Source organism: Zeus faber (genome assembly GCF_960531495.2).
Source record: "Zeus faber genome assembly, chromosome: 17".
Taxonomy (NCBI): Eukaryota; Metazoa; Chordata; class Actinopteri; order Zeiformes; family Zeidae; genus Zeus; species Zeus faber.
In genome coordinates, this window is record NC_137204.1 from 20,982,582 (window position 1) to 20,994,452 (window position 11,871).

The 11,871-nt window shown below is 43.8% G+C and overlaps 1 protein-coding gene across 1 annotated transcript; it reads right to left on the reverse strand.

Annotated features, from left to right (window-relative positions):
* Positions 1-1,951: 1,951 nt before the first annotated feature.
* On the reverse strand, positions 1,952-11,392 carry LOC307243453 (keratin, type I cytoskeletal 18; the record flags this gene model as incomplete). The annotated part of the gene is made up of 9 exons (XM_080018272.1): positions 1,952-2,067; positions 3,976-4,004; positions 4,509-4,726; positions 5,754-5,879; positions 6,619-6,783; positions 8,208-8,364; positions 9,857-9,939; positions 10,488-10,613; positions 11,129-11,392. 9 exons carry the CDS (start codon positions 11,390-11,392, stop codon positions 1,952-1,954), a joined length of 1,284 nt encoding a protein of 427 aa, XP_079874398.1.
* Between the last annotated feature and the right edge of the window lie 479 nt (positions 11,393-11,871).

The following is an 11,871-nucleotide window of genomic DNA, read 5'->3' on the forward strand; positions in this document are numbered from 1 at the left end:
AGGCTGACGATGGAGGACGCCCGTCACGCACTTACCCTGCGAGTTGAACACAGTTCTGCAGCCAAAGAGAGGCGAAAAAAAGACGTTGGAAAAAAAACTTTGCGCTGGGTTGGTTTTTGTTTTTTCCAGCGCCCTTAGTTTTCCATATCCACGCACGAGATCATTTGATCGATATGTCGTTTTTTTTCTTTGGTGAATGTTCATCCATGTCAACACTTTGCCGGCCACATCTCGCTCCACTGCTTTAGCAAATTTTATTTTCATTCTTGTCAGGTAAGGCGGACCCCGCCACCTATAACGGAAGGGGCACAGAGAGGAGCACGTGTGTATTGCAGGCATATTTTGAATGACTGTTTCTTAAAAGGTTGCAGTTAAAAAAAGGTATCAAATATGGGATTTTTTAAACAAAATAATCCTACGGATTACCACTTTAAACATATGTAAAACTACGCAGGACGTACGGCATGGCAGTGAATTCTGTGCCATATTCTTTTTACTGCTTTTCTATGTAATTTTTACAGTCAGAGTAACACTCTGACCAGTAGGACCTGGTCCTACGGTGTCAGCTTGTTGATTTTTACATTGCTATATCATTCTCCACCAAATGAGGACGCCATACCTGTTTTGCGTATCCATGCATATAAAGCATATATGCATCCTGTATGTGTTGCCTTACCAACTGCATAGTAATTTAAATACTGTTGAATCCATATATTTCTATAAATGAATTTGCTTTGTTGAACTCCTCACAAATATGCTATATGGTCGAAGAAACAGCGGAGAACAAGGTTTGATCTAATAAAGACACTTCGTAACGTCACTCCCAAAGCCGCGCCCTGGGCTACTTCGGTAGAACGACAAAAAGGCCCAAGCAAAAGTTTCGTCAAATAATCGAGTAAATCTTTATTTTTTTTCTAAGAGCACAGGCACAAACATTTCTTAGAGACATGTAAAGAACATTAGGGGAACAGATCTATACTCTGACTCAGCACAATACAGTCATATAATGAGTACATACAGAATGTTGTTAAACAAGACATTTTATATTCAAATAACCAGACTAGGGGTCGGTTATAGCTGGTTTATCTACCGACCATAAACTGTTGTCATCGGGCGTCACTTCTTTGGAACAACAAACTTTATAAGTCTTTTATGAGCGCACCCATGTCTTTATGAGTCTCCATGCGTGAGGTGCTACCGGGACGCACGGGGCTCTTTTTGTTCAATTAGGAAGCAGAGGAGGATGAATACATCGGAAATAAAAACCCTGTTTTTATTTATTTATTTATTTGTTTTTGGGAGAAACGGATAGCGGGGGACGCGCAGGGGACGCCCCGCCCCCTAACCGCATGGAGTGTTGATGTATATTATAATAACAATGAATACAGCAAATAAAGCACAATGTACATATTAATCATTGTCATCCGGTTATGTTTGAAACATCTACCTTTAAATCAATCATAAAACCATCTATTCCTAACATGCCTCAGAAAAAACCAACGCAACTTGAATATGGGAGTAGAATGAAAACTTACCAACTAACACAGAAGCACAAGTGTAGTTATATTTATTTTTATGTCCGATATAGTAAGACGCGAATACAAGTCATAGAAAAGTCATAAAACATTTCTCTTTCCTCCTCAGTTATTCCCCCTTTTATCCACCTTCATCACCCCTCATTTTCCGACTCTACTTTACTTTCAAGCTCCCTTTTTGTCCCACATCTCTCTCCCTCACTCTCTCTCTCTCTCTCTCTCTCTCTCTCTCTCTCTCTCCCTTTCTCTCTCCTTCTCTCTCTCCCGCTCCCCTTCTCTCCCTCTCTCTCTCTCCCCTCCCTCTCTCTCTCTCTCTCCCCCTCTCTCTCCCTTTCTCTCTCCTTCTCTCTCTCCCGCTCCCCTTCTCTCCCTCTCTCTCTCCCCTCCCTCTCTCTCTCTCTCCCCCCTCTCCCACTCTATTTCTTTGTTTCTTCTATCTGCTCCACTTCGCTGGACTCGTCCACCACTTTGCCATTGACCATCGTCTGGGTCACCACCTTGACAATCTTCCTGGTCCGGACGTCGGGCTCTTCTGGAGCAAACAAACGAAAAAGGAGGTAGAAAGAAAGGAGAGGAGGAGGACGGAGGGAAGGAAGGAGGGAAGGAAAGAAGGAAGGAAGGAAGGACAGAAGGAAGAAAGGAAGATCAAAAGAAAGAAAGAAAGAAAGAAAGAAAGAAAGAAAGAAAGAAAGAAAGAAGGTTGGAAGGAAGAAGGAAGGATGGAAGGAAGAAAGAAAGATAGGAAGGAAGTAAAGAAAGGAAGGACGGAGGGAAGGAAGGAAGTAAGGAAGGAAGGAACGAACAAACGAACGAACGAATGAACGAACGAACGAACGAAAGAAAGAAAGAAAGAAAGAAAGTAAGAAAGAAAGTAAGAAAGAAAGAATGAAAGAAAGAAGGAAGGACAGAAGGAAGAAAGGAAGATCGAAAGAAAGAAAGAAAGAAAGAAAGAAAGAAAGAAGGATGGAAGGAAGAGGGAAGGATGGAAGGAAGAAAGAAAGATAGGAAGGAAGTAAAGAAAGGAAGGACGGAGGGAAGGAAGGAAGTAAGGAAGGAAGGAACGAACAAACGAACGAACGAATGAACGAACGAACGAACGAAAGAAAGAAAGAAAGAAAGAAAGAAAGAAAGTAAGAAAGAAAGTAAGAAAGAAAGAATGAAAGAAAGAAGGAAGGACGGAAGGAAGAAAGGAAGATCGAAAGAAAGAAAGAAAGAAAGAAAGAAAGAAAGAAGGATGGAAGGAAGAGGGAAGGATGGAAGGAAGAAAGAAAGATAGGAAGGAAGTAAAGAAAGGAAGGAAGGAAGGAAGGAAGGAAGGAAGGAAGGAAGGAAGGAAGGAAGGAAGGAAGGAAGGAAGGAAGGAAAAAAGAAAGAAGGAAGGACAGAAGGAAGAAAGGAAGATTGGAAGGAAGGAAGGAAGGATGTACACATCAAACCGGGAGAAATCCATTCAAATCCAAAATTAAAAAAAGGCTTTAAAGTCGCAGCTTTACAAGATTCAAGATTCAAGATTTTTATTTTTATCAACTGGTTCCTGCGTCTTCGGCGCAGGCTCCCGCGCTAAACCCCTTTAATTGCATAATTGTGGTTTACTCTCCGTCTGGCGAGGACACGGTTGTGGCTGTCGGGTCCGACCTCAAAGTTTTGTTTATTCGGCGTCGTGACTCACGCCATCACAACACCCTGGATGAATGTTCTCCTCACACCCACGCGTGTTGCTATAGGAGCCGAGCTGTTTGGGGTGTTTTGCATTGTGCAAAGGTTCATAAAACTATCATTAGTCTTGGGTTACTGCCCTTTTGAGATCCTGTGTGCATGCATGCATGTCTGTGTGTGTGTGTGCGCGTGCGTGCTTGTGTGTGTGTGTATGTGTGTGTGTGTGTGTGTGTGTGTGTGTGTGTGTGTGTGTGTGTGTGTGTGTGTGTGTGTGTGTGTGTGTGTGTGTGTGTGTGCGTGCGTGTGTGCTTGTGTGTGTGTGTGTGTGTTGATGTCTGTCTTTCCGTCATGGGATCCGACTACAAAGCTGTTTCACATTGCATTATATGTATGTGTATGTATGTGTGTATATGTACATATATATACCGATGCATTATAGGTTTTTATTAACCTGCATAGCAACAACATTACTGCTGTAGTGTCCAATACCGTCCTACACGTCCCACATCCTTTCTATGTGGATGGCTACAGCCTGTCATTGGCTTCCACCTCCCTGCACGATGGCATGTAGGGAGAAGCCGGGCTCCGGATAAATGAATAACCCGCAGCACTGGGAGGAAGTTACACAACCCCCGTCTATGTAAAACTGTTAGGGAACAATCCTTCCATTCCCGAACCACCTTATCATGAAAGCCCACGCACCCACCCGCTGCATCTGTTCAAAGCTTCACCGCATTTTGTGCATATGTTTTTTTGTGGGTGTTTATTCAGGAGAATGACTTACTTTTTGGCGGAGGTGGAATTTCCTTGACACTGTGTAACAGAAAAACAACAAAACATTTTTGCATGTTTGCATGTTTGCATCAGATTCTTTTATAATATGGAAATGAGACAAAAACAAACGAGGAAATCAATACGGTCTGAATTCTCGTTGTATTTCACAGAAAGTCCTGCATGACAATGAATAACACTGTAATACAATTGCAGACACTCATTTAGTAATGACATAGTAATAATTTATACCGTTACTTAGAATTCATCCTGCGCATAGAATCACACTTGTACGTTATGTATATTTCATAAATTTGGCTGTTTCTGTTTATTTTGGCCATTTTTGCCATTTCGACGGTTTCGCTTTTTTTTGTTGCCATGCAGCGACTCGCCAATCCTCACCACGACACATTTGTTGTATGTAAATATACTTGCCGGCGTAAACAGATTTATAATTCTGATTCCGAGGACAAAAAGGCCAAGAGTTTGTGAACCCTCGTCACGAGGAAAAACAAACAGAAAACAAAAAACAACACATCTACTGACGTCTCCTCTCCTTCCAGCAGGCGCCTGTAGGTGGCGATCTCCATCTCCAGGTTCTGCTTGATGCGCAGCAGCTGCTCGTAGTCGGTCTTGTTGCGCTGCATGTCCAGGCGGAGCTGCGACAGGTGCTCCTCCAGCTGCTTCAGCGCCGCCTGCAGACGCTCCATCTCCTGCGCGTACTTCCGAGCCGTCTCGCCCAGGTTGCCCTCCAGCGCCGCCACCTGCAGGGGGCCACGCGGCGCGTGAGCGGGCGGGCAGCGTCCGCTCCGGAACCTCTCTCGTAAGACGCGGCGCGACCGGGGCCAAAACCCGAGTCGGCGGCCGGAACAACCCCGGGGGGGGAAGCCGTCGGGGCGTTTGATGCCGAAAGCAGTTATTAACGCGTCATACCGCAGCGCAGGAACCGCCCGCTCGCCGTTTGCGAAAAAAAAAACAAAAAAAAAAACGAAACTTCTACGGCCCGCTCTTCGTGGGAAGATATGATTGACGCTCCACCTGGATTAAACCAGAGCCACAACAGGAGAGCGGCTCCAGTCCCGGCTAATTGAAGCAGATTCCAACTAATCTCCGGCTTCTCTCTCTGCAGGTGCAGGCCGGTCCCTCGTCGAACCGATACCATTTCCGGGACGTTAACAGGGCTTTTCTAGAATTACCCCAAAGCCCCGTGAGCGCGACATATTCAGGAGAGGTATTTGAAAGGCAAACACGCTCGGAAATATCTTACGTCAGGTGTGTTTGACCGGGCAGAGTTATGAGGCGGCTTAAGGTTGCATTATTTTGCGGTATAAAATAACCGAATAAAGCCTGAGCTCCGCGCGCTCCTTCATTTCAGTCAAGTTTGTCAACCCAGTTAGCCTTCGGGGCTGATCAATTCACTTCAGTTTTAATACTTATCACTGAAAGGTTTTATGTTAAAAATTTGTTTTTATTTAATAATTTTATAAAAATAATATATGTATATATATTTTAATAACCGAATTTTGTTTCACTAATTTGATTGACATTATTCGAACAAAATATACCAAATATCTTGCAAAAACTGAGAGTCAGAGTAAATGGGAAACTAACAAGATACCATTTTTTGTATAGAAATGATGTTATTACAAAAAATGCCCCAAAAATGCAAATTAAATGAAACTGAACATTAAATAAGAAGTGGACAGCGTCAAAAACTTGAAAAAAATTAAATTAAATTTCAAATAAAAAACATTGCGGAGGTGGAGGTGTGTGGTGTGTGGGCGGGGTCACCTGCTTGTGCAGACTCTCCAGCTCCACCTCCAGCGTCTGCAGGAAGCGCTGGCGCTCCGTCAGCTCGCTCTGCGACCCGCGCAGCGCCTCGTTGCTCTGCTTCACCTCGTTCTGCACCATCTCCAGCTGCGGGAGGGAAAACCAGCCCCGGAGTAAACGCACGCGCTCCCGTCGACACATTCACCGACGCGCGGGCACACGCACACACACGCACACACACGCACACACACACACACACACACACACACACACACACACACACACACACACGCACACACACACACACACACACACACACACACACGCTTGGTTGCAATGCAGACACAGAGCAGACACACCCATGTCTTCACACACACGTTCAGGTATGGCACGTTGATGTGTGATGGAACAAAGGTATCGCTTTGACATTACATACATTTGCCTGGCATCAGGGGCCTGACAATAGACCATAATAACCAATGCCCAGTTGTCCCGGGCAACCAGATTTTGGTCATCGTCAACCGTCTCACGTGGCCCGGTTGCCCCTTTGTCAACCAGGTCTACCATGCAAGGTATACCAACCAGGCATATGTTTAGAAGAGGATGAAAATTGATATATGGATTAAAATTATATAGGATTATTATCACTCAATTATAAAATGATTAAAATTCGGGAACCATATTGTCCCGTTATATATTACATTACAGCATTAGTAGAGTTAGAGGTTTTTTTTGTTACTGATTCATGGTTCCCAACTTGGCAGCCACTTCTCAAAGTTAATGTGGGGCCCTGAGTGTGCAGCTTTGTCGCCAAATATCCTGTCAGTGTGGTTATTTATTAAGTTAAAGATAAAGAACGTGTTGGACAGGAAGTGCTCTCTCCGACCTTCTTGCGGTACCACTGCTCCGCCTGCTCCTTGTTCTTGTTGACGATGCCCTCGTACTGGCTGCGCAGCTCGGACAGAACCAGCCCCAGCTCCGGTCCACGGGCCGAGTCCACCTCCACGTTCACCTCGTCCTGGGCGATGCGGGACTTCATCTGATCCAGCTCCTGAACAGGAAACAAAAGATATTGATGTGTGTGTAGATGGATGGATGGATAGATAGATAGATATATAGATAGATAGATAGATAGATAGACAGACAGACAGACAGACAGACAGACAGACAGACAGACAGACAGACAGACAGACAGATCTTCACTGTATACTGTGAAGTAACCAATAAGCCAGAAAAAGTTGGAAATAAACCTCAATTAACAGTAAAAAGACATCTTTGTATTAATTTTACATTATGGCTGTTCTGCATAATGTGCACAACAGCCATAATGAGCAAGTGTGTGTGTGTGTGTGTGTGTGGGTACGTGTACAAGGACATGCCAGATGTGACAGCGTCTCCATTATTTAGTCGCTTCCCATCAATTGTTGATGGTAAAGGCTCAGTGTCACCGGCCGTGTCATCTTACCAATTTACACACAGTTAAATTCCATATGTTTTCATAATGAACCACATTGTTTTTATCTGCTTGTTATTTGGGAGCTGCTAAAAAGGCACATTTGTCCGCTGCCGTTCAAACCATATTGACTTTTACGTAGACCGATCCAAATTATCATTGGAAATAATCTCTAATTGTCTTCATATTAATAACTTGACCCTGTAAAACTATACCTGTTTAATCCACCGGGACATTTTTAAAAACATGTTCAAATAAATGTTATTACGAACTATACGTTTTGAACCCTCAACCCTCGAGTTAGATAAATTTCAGCAGCTTTGAAATAAAATTCAACCTTTTTTCTCGAAATGTTCCCCCATTTGCATGAAATGAACAGCTGCTTATTGTGTGTGTGTGTATATATATATATATATATATATATATATATATATATATATATATATATATATATATATATATATAAATACACAAAGTCCCTTTCTAATGGCAACCTCTTCTGCTTAATCTGATTGGTTGGCACTTGTTTGTATAGTTGTTTCAGCTAAAACGTTGATGAAATCCTTCTCTTTAAGAGCCGGGTGGAGATCTGAGTGGAGGCTGCCCCCCAAGGATGTCAGATATCACACGTATCATATCGGCTAATGGAGGAGAAACACCGGGTTTGGGGAAACCGGATCTGGCCGCCCCTTTTGTCCCTGGTAACCAGAGGACGGCAGCAGTGGTCCCAACTCTCTCTCTCTCTCTCTCTTCCTCTCTCACTCTCACACACTCGCTCTCTCTCTCTCCTCTTACTCTCTCCATCGCCCTCAAAGGACCTCTCTCGAGCAACCCAGTCCACCGAAATAGGTCAGTCAAATACCAAATAATTTGGGTGTTTTTTTCTGTTGTTTTTTGTTCGGTGTAGAAAGGAACTTGTGAGCGATGCGGAGTAAAGAGAGATTTTTTTTTTTTTTCCCCGGGATAGATGGCATCCGGACTGGGATGAGAGTGAAGAGAGAGAAGGGGCGGGGCTGGTCGACCTCCTCGTGGTTCTTCCTGAGGAAGTAGAGCTCCTCCTTCAGGCTGTCCAGGTCCCCTCGGAGCGTGGCGATGAGCTGCTCGTGGTCGGTCTTGGCCTTCTTCAGAGCCATGCAGTCCCTCTCCACCGACTGACACATCACCGCCTCCGTCTCCCACCTGGAACAGGGGACACACTGAGGTCCTGGGGCCTGCAACAGGAGGCACACTGAGGTCCTGAGGCCTGGAACATTGATTGACCCATATCGATATTGATGCTGGTAATCTGTGCAATATCAAGATAAAAATGTAGTCATAAAATGTATAACATGAATAAACAGTAGAAAAATTTATGAATATATTAATTATGGTTATGTTATTGTTATTTTTATTAAATGTGCCATGCTTCAATACAAATACTCCAACCTATCAGCATTATTTTTTAATTAAAAAAAATTCAGACGATGATGATGATGATGATAATAAGATGATTGTTATTATTATTATTATTATTATTATTATTATTATCATTATTATTATTATCATTATTTTTATCATTATTATTATTATTATATATATTTTTTTATGATCATTATCATAATAATAGTAATATTTATTTCACCTTTCATACACAACATACAACTCAAAGTGCTTAACATTATTGGAGCCAAACAAATTTAAAAAAAAAAAGGAAAATCGAAACCCATTCAAATAATAAAATCCAGTAAAAATAGATGGATAAATATAAGCAAATTGAATAAATTATAATAGCATTAAAATAGCACAATCAATGTATACAAGTGAAATAAAGACTAGTCTGAAAAGCTGAAAATGTATGTTTTCATCAGGCAATATGGGGCAATATCACCAATACAATATCTGATTCCATTTGAAACATGGTTCACTTTTCTGCCATTTTGATGCATCAAAGATTCTTTGGTGGTGGAAAAATGGAGGAAATTGATAATATGTGCACATAACATTATATTAACTCATATCTATAATAATGACTCTTAACTAATGGTCTACATCTATACTGTTCAAAAAAAGTTATTATTATTATATTACCGCTAGGATTATTACATTTAGTTATTATTCTGTATATAATAATAACCTAAAATGTATATGAAGTTATTATTAATATTATATGAAGTTATTATTATATTAAATTATTATTGTGTTATATATATATATATATTGTAATTCTTATATATTATTATTATTGTTTGACACCGACCTCCGAGCAAGGAAGCGGTGTTGTCCCGCTGCGCTGCATTCGCTCACGGGACCCTGAGAGGTCCCAGCATTTGTATAATCAAAGAGAAATTTGTTTATTGAAATTGACCGTGACGAGGGGGGGCGAAAAAAAAACCCCCAAACAAGTAAACAGGAAAATCCGGTCATTGAAGCGGGCTGTAAAAGAAGGGAAGCGACAACGCAGCGACATGATGTGTCGGAGACGCCATGACCAGGAATGAAGCACGTTCACTGATTTCGACCCCGCCACGAACGAGATGGCCCGAAAAGCGCGCGACATAGTAGACGCACCGTCCCGTCCGCCTCGCCATCGATCAAACTCAAAGGGGAGATCAAATAACCGGGCTTCATCCACCCATTACCGTTTCCCTTCCCCCCCCCGGGGAAGTAGAATGACGGCGAGCGGTTCACTCACTTGATCCTGAAGTCGTCGGCCGCCAGCTTGGCGTTGTCGATCTCCAGCATGAGGCGGGCGTTCTCCAGCGTCTTCTTCCGCACCTGACGGGTGACGGGGTGCGGTAAAACCATGCGCCCAGTCGCCCCGCGTTGATGGTTGTTTGCATTCGCGATAATAAAGACAGAGAGAGGGGGGTGGGGGGGGGGGGGAGAAAAGTCAGGGCTGTTACCGGAGGAACCTAAAAAGTGTGAGAGACTGGCGTCACGGAAAGGCTGTTAATGCTTGTCTGATGGGGAGACACATTCCAGTTCCAGGAAAATATAACCATTTCCCCGTTTTGAGGTAACTAGGTAAACTAATGGGTAACTCATGAGGCACTAGGCCGCTGCTGAACTGTCCACTGAAGCCGCTGCTCCCACTTTGCATTGGTGCTTTGTCAATGTAAAGAACCGACATCGTCGTAGCCCGGCCCTCTATCGCCACGCACCGAAAAGGAGGAACCGGCCACCGGTCATCATTATGGTTTCTCAGCCTGTCGGGGCTCGTGTCTGTGTGTGTTTCAGCGTGTGAGCGTATACGTGCGTGCGCGCGTGCGTGCGTGCGTGTGTGTGTGTGTGTGAGTGCGCGTCTCTCCCCCCGCCTCCGGCACCTCTTGCTCCACGGCGTGAGCCTGCGCCATCATGGAGTCCAGGTCGTGGCCCTTGGGGACGCGGTCCAGCATCAGCTGCTTGATCTTGGTCTCCAGGTCGGCGTTGGAGCGCTCCAGGGTACGAACCTGAACAGGGGGCAGGACTCAGCACGGGCAAAAAAACATTTATGTTCAAATATTGAAGTCCCTTCTTGGAGTAGCATCGCTATCCTGGAACGGCCCATCATTTTTGTATTGTTTTTTATTTTTCATGGATGATCGGTTGTTGGCGGTTAACTCATTGGTTAAATTGGTGAACTTACAGTTACTAACACTTCCACTGGAGCCATAGAGTCACCCACTGGAGGCTTTGCATAATCCGCTGATTCAGTGATAATCAGACGTCAAAAGACCTTTACCGAATTAAAGTAATAACTCAGAACACGTTCTGTAATAGCCAGCGTTTTGCCGCCTCGTTCGAGGATCTCGGACCGACGCCTCCCTATTAGACAGCGATGTTACGTTATCGGGGCCAGCGGAAACCACATCAACAAGACGCTCAAAAGTTAATTTTTGTTCTTTAATGACTCTAATCTGCTGCCTTCAGATCGTGCACCAAACACAGGAGGGCACGACCCCCCAGCCCGACACCAGCGCCAGACCTTGTCCAGGTAGCTGGCCAGGCGGTTGTTCAGGCCCTGCATGGCCTCCTTGTCGTTGGCGCTGTTGCCGTGGACGCCGTTGAGGTGGAGGTGGGTGGAGCCGTTCAGGTCCTGGCCGACGGAGGCCGAGCGGCTCAGGGGGCCGGCGGGCGCGAACGACACCGAGGCCCGGGAGCGGGCGCGGCCGCTGTCCCTCAGGGAGAGGCTGGAGAAGGACGGGTGGCGCCCCATGGAGTAGCTCCTCACCGACAAACTGGAGGCCATGATGCGGTGCTAGAAGAGCGAGGGAAAAGGGAGGTGGAGAGCGCTGTTAATTATTTATTTATTTGTTTATTTGTTTGTTTGTTTGTTTGTTTATTTTTGTTTTTGTGATTGTGAGCCCAAAAAGCAAAAGCAGAAGTACTGGAATAGGTTGAGGTACATTTTCATATATGAGGAATTTGTCGAGGTGAGGATTGGCGCCTTTCTCTACAGACGCCTACATAATAATAAAAAGAAAGCTTTAACAGTCTGGAAAAAAAATTTAATAAAAAATACAAATAGAATACAAATAGGAAAATATACAGAAATATTAAAAATGTATAAAAAAAATAATACAGAATATAGGTTTGATTATATGCACAGGATAAATTATGCCTATAGTTAATAAATAATATATTAATATAATTAATCAATTATTAAAGTGACTGTATAGCACCGACACCATTTGTCTCCACAGTGGAATAAAAGACGCTGTTGAGACT